The sequence below is a fragment of the Mastomys coucha genome, unplaced genomic scaffold (genome assembly GCF_008632895.1).
Source record: "Mastomys coucha isolate ucsf_1 unplaced genomic scaffold, UCSF_Mcou_1 pScaffold22, whole genome shotgun sequence".
Taxonomy (NCBI): domain Eukaryota; kingdom Metazoa; phylum Chordata; class Mammalia; order Rodentia; family Muridae; genus Mastomys; species Mastomys coucha.
In genome coordinates, this window is record NW_022196905.1 from 9,271,847 (window position 1) to 9,279,242 (window position 7,396).

General features: G+C 56.2%; 1 protein-coding gene across 1 annotated transcript; it reads left to right on the forward strand.

The window, feature by feature from the left end:
* Otx1 (orthodenticle homeobox 1) lies at positions 1-6,962 on the forward strand. The gene is made up of 5 exons (XM_031342060.1): positions 1-126; positions 502-569; positions 2,125-2,330; positions 3,215-3,366; positions 4,701-6,962. The coding sequence occupies exons 3-5, from the start codon at positions 2,234-2,236 to the stop codon at positions 5,517-5,519; spliced, it is 1,068 nt and encodes a 355-aa protein (XP_031197920.1). The 5' UTR covers positions 1-126; positions 502-569; positions 2,125-2,233; the 3' UTR covers positions 5,520-6,962.
* Positions 6,963-7,396: the final 434 nt, after the last annotated feature.

A 7,396-nucleotide genomic window follows, 5' to 3' on the forward strand; every position in this document is an offset into this window, starting at 1 on the left:
CGAGCCCCGTTACGCACTCGCCTCGCGTTCACATACCCGGGGAGGGCAGTAGAAAGGTGATCAATCTTCATCAGGCTACATTTCCAATCACCTAAACAACCGAGCAAGACAAGCCACTCCGACAAGGTAAATTGCTTGATTTATTTAGTTTGCCAAGTGACTATGCAGGATTTCTCCAGTCCCTACCGCCTCCGGGTTGCACCGAGAGTGCAGCTGCCACCGCAAGCCACCTCCTAACTCTGTCCCTTGAACACCCCCCACCCACCCCACCCCACCCCCCGGGTCCCGGGCCCCGGGCCCCGGGCGAGGCCAGGTCTTGGGAGGAAAAGCATGCGGGACTTTGCAAACAAAGTGTTTGAGCAATAAAGTGAAACCTGGAGGGACACGCACAGAGCTCCTAGAAGAATGCAGGAGACGGGAAGAGGAAAGTTGGGGAAAGAGGAAAGCCTGGGGTCCTAGCCCCGCCGCCGGGGTAATTACCTGTGCGCCTCCGTTTTGCAGGTTGGCTGCTGGCGGGTCTCGGTGAGGGCGCGAGGTAGATGGTGAAGAGCCGCAGCAGCGGAGGGCAGGTAAGGAGGGAGTCGCCGGGCCGCGCGCCACCCCGGGACGATGGCGGCCCCTCTCGCCTCCCCCTCCTCGAATCGACCCGGGCTACCTCGGTCCCGGGCAGGTGGGCGGGGCTGGGGTGAGAGGCCGGGCGCCCCTTGGCTGCCCGGGGGACCCCAGGCCGCTCGGGAGCCGGCCGCCCCCTGCGCCCCCCCCTCCTCCGAAGCTGCGGAGCTGGGGTGCTAAGTTAGACGAAAGTACTGGAAAACTCACAACGAAGCCCAGCGTAGCCGCGGTGGCTGCTGGCCTGTGGCCCTTCCGCCCAAGGACCTTGAGTCCTTCCCGTCCGCCTTCTGTGCTCCCTGGCCCCCTCAGTCCAGGCTGCGGGGTCCCCCAGGACTGAAGCAGGGAAAGGAGTTGGGATGGGGAAGCTGCTTTAGTCCTACCTCCCTTTCTTCCCTTGACTCTCCCATCCTTGGGTCCTGGCAGAGCGGGGTGTAGCTACAAGCCCCCCCCCGCCGGTCCCAGTCGTACCCCCAGAACCCCTTCTTTTGCTGGAGAATTGCTGCGTGGGCTCGCAGTGTCTGCGCCGAGCCTCGCGCTGCTGGATCGGCTGTGCGTGAGCTTAACAACCTGAGGCCTAGTTGCTTGCTCTTCGGTGGGTTCAGAGAGGACGGCCGGAGCGAAGCGACCTGACACGCTCGGCCTTCCAAAATCCCTAGCACGTTTGGGGAGGTGGATTGGTCATCCTTTCTCAAACCCTGGGACTCGGTGTGCTCAGCAGACTTGGTAGGAAGAAGGCCCGGCCTGCGCGGGCAAAGAAAGAGGGGTGACCGCCTCAGAGACACCCCTGACCTTGGGCGGCGTCCTGAAACTGCCACTTCTACTGTGGCACCTTTGGCGTCTTCTTGCCGCCTTAGCCTGGCCTGGGCCGCATCTGCCCTAGAGGTGCGGTGAGATTCCTGTTCAGCCATCTCTTAGTGCCAGGGGCCCAGAGAGGTCAACTAGAAGGGTGATCGCAGGCTCTGGGGTAGGAGGTAGCGCTGGAGATCTTTGAAGAAATGACGTGGTCAGTGAGCCTTGGAGACCCAAGGTGTGCCCACCGTGGGCCTCTGTATTACTTGCCATTTTGTCCCTCTTTCAAAAACATTTCAAACTAAACTAAATAACCCCGTATCTCTGTGCGGCCTGCCCTCCCGGGCGCCAAATGAACATTTGCTTGAGCAAATTGCTTCCGCCTCACTAAAAAAAAAAAATTTGACTCCACTTGAGGTTTTGCACCCTCCGCGGTCCCGGCTCTCACCTCCTCAGCCTGATCACGCTTTAACTTTTCCTTCCTGTTGACACTCGAGGAGTGTCTTTGGCCCTTGTCAAGCCCTAAAAGAGGAAGGAACGATGTGGGAAAAGTTTACTTTCCTGAGAAGCTGTGTGTTTGCTGAGCTAAAAAGGAGGACACATTTCTCGGGTTGCCTGCTGTGCAGTTCCTAGCACGCGCCCCCCTCCCCATTCAAGGATTATAGGAGCTGAAAGCCAAACCGACTGCGGGTGAAGGTTTCCATGTGTCTGCTGTCTCCCTAGGCCAGGCCCCCAGAAGCAGCAGCTTGAAGGACTTCGCAGTGGGAGCCCTGAACTGCTCCTGGCCTCAGGCCCCCTGGATCCGTCGGGGCACCTCCACCCGGCTGTTAGCATGATGTCTTACCTCAAACAACCCCCATACGGCATGAACGGGCTGGGCCTTGCTGGCCCTGCCATGGACCTCCTGCACCCCTCCGTGGGCTACCCTGGTGAGCAGTGGCCCTCCGCCCCTACCCCAAACCTCTGTAAATATTGGGGGATTCCATCCTCTAAAGTTTGAGCCCACACTGTCCCTAACCAGACCCAGGGAAGTGATTAGTTCGCCGCCTGTTGCCCAGATCTGCTACGGGCAGATCTGGACTCAAGGTCTTCTTCTTAGGCAGCTGAGAAAGTGCAGCCTACAACTTTTTGAGCTGGTGGTGCCTGCAACATGGCTCCTGTTGTGTCCCACTCGCTAGGGAAAGCATATTTATCCCCACCCCCACCCTCGATTTGTTTCCCTCAGTTGCATTTTTAAAAAATAAAACCCTTCCCCGTTCCAGCATTTCACGAGGAATCGGAACACTCGCTAGGCCCTAACGTAGCCAATTTTTTCTTATGTTTAGCTTCCCTGAGCTGTAGCTCTTTCTCCCTGGTTAGAGAGCCCTCAAGGCCAGTGACTTGACTCAACTCTCCTGGCGTGATGGGGGACTCCAGCTGAGTTCTGGGTTTCTTTTCTAGATCCTACTTATTTACTTGAGATTATTCTCTTGGAAGAAGTGACCCCTGGCTCTGTTTCTGTCCACCTCTGTTATATTAACTACCTCTCAGTTGGGAAGTGTCTGAGTTTGGGAAAATGAGAAGGAAAGGGTGGCTTTGTTTTCAGCCGCTTGGGTATGGAGGATGACGGGCCTAAGGTTCTAGACTGGGCCTTTAGCAGAGAATACGTACACTTTGTTCCACCTGTGGCCAGGGAAGTTTTCTTTTGCTAGGAGCTTGGCCTTTTCTTTCTATTGGGGGGGGGGGGTTCTGAACCTACCAGAGGACTTGTGGCCTCTAGGGCCAGTCCTCGTGCTCCACTGCTGACTCCAGGTGCTCTCGCGTGTCCCCGCAGCCACCCCGCGGAAGCAGCGACGGGAGCGCACCACCTTCACGCGCTCACAGCTGGACGTGCTCGAGGCGCTGTTCGCAAAGACTCGCTACCCAGACATCTTCATGCGCGAGGAGGTGGCGCTCAAGATCAACCTGCCAGAGTCCAGAGTCCAGGTGCGCACTCCTGGGGCTTTAGGGTTTGGGTTGGGACGTGGGAACCGGTCAGGAAAGATCTGGCCTAGGCGGTCTGATGTTGGGGCCCCCTCACTGACTGCACAGCCCCTCTCCAACTCCCCCTAGCGCTGGGCGTCTGTTTGGTAAAAGGGGTAACATTAAAAGGAATGGTTTTAGAGCCCAGTATCTAGTCCTTGTCACCTGCTCGCTTTCAATATTGAAAGTCGTTTTGTTTTTGGTTTGGGGGAGGCCAGCCATGTTCCCCGGATGTAACTTTCTCTGAAGGCTCGATAATGGTCCTGCTTCTTTGGCTACTACAGAACTTTGGCTACTACAGAACTGAGGCCTTAGCTCTGCTTCTGCCTTTCTTTCGCACCCTTGCCCTTCGTCCCGGGGATTCTAAAAGTACAAGATGGAACTTGGCCACAGCCTAGTGCTCTCTGCCTGGGAATGTGCTCCGTGGGTAGAGTCCGTCTGGTTAGGAGCTTGCTGCTGCCGAGTGGACGCCGAGTGCAAAATCCAGATGCTGGCTTTACTATTTCTGAGATGAACCGTTCAGAAAAAATCGAGTTCTGACTTAGTTTAATTCTTTCTCGACGGTCTTTTGTCTCAACTTCTTTCCCGAAGGCTCGAGAAGGGTCTGGGAATGTATTGCCCTGTGCCCGGGCTCTCTCCAACGGAGTGCGAGTTTATGACTTGCCATTCCATTTGGTGCCCCACCTGGAGCCAAAAGGCCCAAGGAAATCTCACCCAAGCTTCCTTCTCGAAAAGCCCCAGTACTGCTTCCGTTCAGCCTCTAGCTTTGCTTCTGTTCCCACCCAAATATTTGCCCTGCCCAACTCCAGTCTCCAGGAGCCGACTTGGTGAAACCCCTCGGGCCCCAGGCTTGGTGGCTGACCTACACTCCGATGTTCTGTACCTCTCTGCTGTTTCCTGAGCTCTGTTCAAGGAAAACAGGGCCTCCAAACTAAAATGGGGCTGCGGGGATGCAGCCAACCGCAACAGCTTAGAGATGGCTGAACTTCTGGCTGGACAGATACAAACGTTCCGCCCTCGGGCAGAGTTGCGCTGGGCTTGGGGAGGTGCGCATCCCTCCAGCAGAGGAGGCTGACTAGGGGCTTTACGCAGAAGGATGGGGGAGGGAGCCAGAGCTGGGGACCTAGCACGTGCGGGGGAGGGGACAGGGTCTGGCAAGACCGGGGACTGGGAGGGGTAGAGGCTGGGATTGAGAGGTTCCCGAGATCCTGGGCGGGGTGTGAGTCCGAGGGGCGGAGGAGTAGTGAGCTCCACTAGCCAGCCCCCTGATCCCCTCTCCATCACCCTGCTCACTGCAGGTTTGGTTCAAGAACCGCCGCGCCAAGTGCCGCCAGCAGCAGCAGAGCGGGAATGGAACGAAAAGCCGGCCGGTCAAGAAAAAGTCGTCTCCAGTGCGCGAGAGCTCGGGTTCCGAGAGCAGCGGCCAGTTCACGCCGCCCGCCGTCTCTAGCTCTGCTTCTTCGTCTAGCTCAGCGTCCAGTGCCTCCGCCAACCCGGCGGCTGCTGCGGCCGCTGGCCTGGGTGGGAACCCGGTGGCAGCCGCGTCCTCTCTGAGCACGCCTACTGCTTCGTCCATCTGGAGCCCAGCCTCCATCTCGCCGGGCTCAGCGCCGGCATCTGTATCAGTGCCAGAGCCACTGGGCGCTCCGAGCAACGCCTCGTGCATGCAGCGCTCGGTAGCCGCAGGTGCGGCCACTGCCGCCGCCTCCTACCCTATGTCCTATGGCCAGGGCGGAAGCTATGGCCAGGGCTATCCCGCGCCCTCCTCTTCTTACTTTGGCGGTGTAGACTGCAGCTCTTACCTAGCGCCCATGCACTCTCATCACCACCCGCACCAGCTTAGCCCCATGGCACCCTCCTCCATGGCTGGCCATCACCACCACCACCCGCACGCGCACCACCCACTGAGCCAATCTTCAGGCCACCACCACCACCATCACCACCACCACCACCACCAAGGTTATGGGGGCTCTGGGCTCGCCTTCAACTCTGCCGACTGCTTGGATTACAAGGAGCCCGCCGCTGCTGCAGCTTCCTCTGCCTGGAAACTCAACTTCAACTCTCCCGACTGTCTGGACTATAAGGACCAAGCCTCGTGGCGGTTCCAGGTCTTGTGAGCCCAGGAGGGAAAGGAAGTGGAGAAGAAACGCAACTACCTACGCCCTCCGTGGTCCCCATCCTGTTGCTGCTGCTGCTGCTGCTGCACCGCCCGCCTTTGCCTTGGCTTTTCCAAAACTTAATTTTCACTCCCCCAAAAGATGTTCATTGCCTGCACTGCCGCTCCCATCTGTGTGCCACTTGCTTGGGGGTGGAGGGTGCAGACCCTTCTCCCCCTTGGAGGTGGGGCCCGGTGCTCCTACTTGGCCCTCAGTTTCTTCACGGGATAGTAGTATGCTCTCCCTCACAACTCGTGCGTCACCCCTTCAAGTCTTTCTGGACTGCTTTTATGCACCTGGAGCCTTCTGAGGCTCTTCGCTCTGACCCTCTCTGTTTTGAGCTCAACCGTTTTATTTATTCTTTCTGGACACTGAAGTCACTAACTGGCGTGTATCTACCGTTTGGAGTGCGTCCTTACACACTCCTAATCAAACCCACCACTGTTTCTCCTAGCAGACTGTCGCCCCTTCAGCTGCCCTTGATCCAGCTCCCCACCTGCAGGCCCGGGCTTCCAGCATTTCCATCTCCCCAGTGGTGAGCGCTGGGCCAGGCTTGCGGCTGGAGTGTGCCCCAGCCTCCTTCCCTGCCCTGCGCTGGACTGATTCAAGCTTCCGCCTCAGCGGGAATGCTGTACATAGTCAGGTCCGTTCCAGGGACCACTTAAAGTTTTTAGTTGCTGTTGGTTGAACTGAGCATCTCTCTTGTTTTAGCGTCCAAGAAACAGAACTTTAAAATATATACATCACATATATACACATATATATATATATAACAGAAGCAAAAAATATTTCCCCTTTGTTCCCGTTCCTCTCTTTCTCAAACGATGGCGGTTCTTTTTCAGTTGTTACAAAGCTGTCCTGCCCTCTTCACACCTCTCTTTGTGTATTTATTAAAGAAACCCTCTTGGTTCCAGGAAGCTGGGCGCTGGAGGATCGGAAGTGAAGGAAACAGCTAAGTCAGGGTGCAGGGCTAGGCTGTGCAGGGCGCAGGACTGACCCTCCGCCAGTCTAAGCACAACATCAACAAACAAAAAGTGAAATTACAACTTTGTGAAAAGAAAACCAAGTCCGAGTTCCAGGTCCAATTTTCTCTCTCTCTCTCTCTCTCTCTCTCTCTCTCTCTCTCTCTCTCTCTCTCTCTCTCTCTCTCTCTCTCTCTCTCCCCACCCCCGTCTGTTCTGTGAGTTTTTAGTGAACCTTCCTTCTCCGAAATCTGCGGAGAGTACCTGTGTATCTATCAGTTTTGGTTTTGGCCGCTTGGTCCAGTAGGTGGGAAAGTAATTTGTAAATTTGATTTGTCAGATGTGAAGATCACAAATTACTTGTTGAGATGTAAGGCAGTCCGTCTCCTCTTCCTCTTTATCTACATTATTTCCCGAAAATAAAAGCAAATTAATGAATGGCTTGTCAGCGTTGCTCTTCTAATTCCAGCTTCGGGTCTCGGTCTCAGGGGATTAAAAGGGAGGAAATCTGTGTTAATAACCCGCGTGTTAATGACCTGCGCGAAGCTGGAGGCTGAAGAATAAGGCGGGAAGTCATGGCAAGGGGAGTTCCCCAAAACGTTCTTTTAGGGAGTTCCCCCCCAATTGGCTCGGCCTCTCCCTCTTCAATGTTTTGACCCCTCGCCTTCTTGCCATCTAGGACAGGGACAGGTGTCAGGACTCAATTCCAGAAACAGCTCCCTTCTCTTCGGAGGCAGGAGCCTGGCACTGATTTCTTCACCCTAATTACCAGCACCAGAAAGAAGGGGAGAAGGGGGAGGGGAAGGGGGTCGGGAGGCGGGAAAGCATGCCGCTGTAATGCTCTCTGAGCTGAGCCAAGAAGGAAAACAAAACGAT

Bases quoted from the DNA above. Each gene is read 5' to 3' on its own strand.
- Otx1 (XM_031342060.1), top strand. From the start codon at position 2,234: ATGATGTCTTACCTCAAACAACCCCCATACGGCATGAACGGGCTGGGC. The intron at 2,331-3,214 runs GTGAGCAGTGGC...GTGTCCCCGCAG, and splicing joins CCCCTCCGTGGGCTACCCTG to CCACCCCGCGGAAGCAGCGA. The intron at 3,367-4,700 runs GTGCGCACTCCT...TGCTCACTGCAG, and splicing joins TGCCAGAGTCCAGAGTCCAG to GTTTGGTTCAAGAACCGCCG.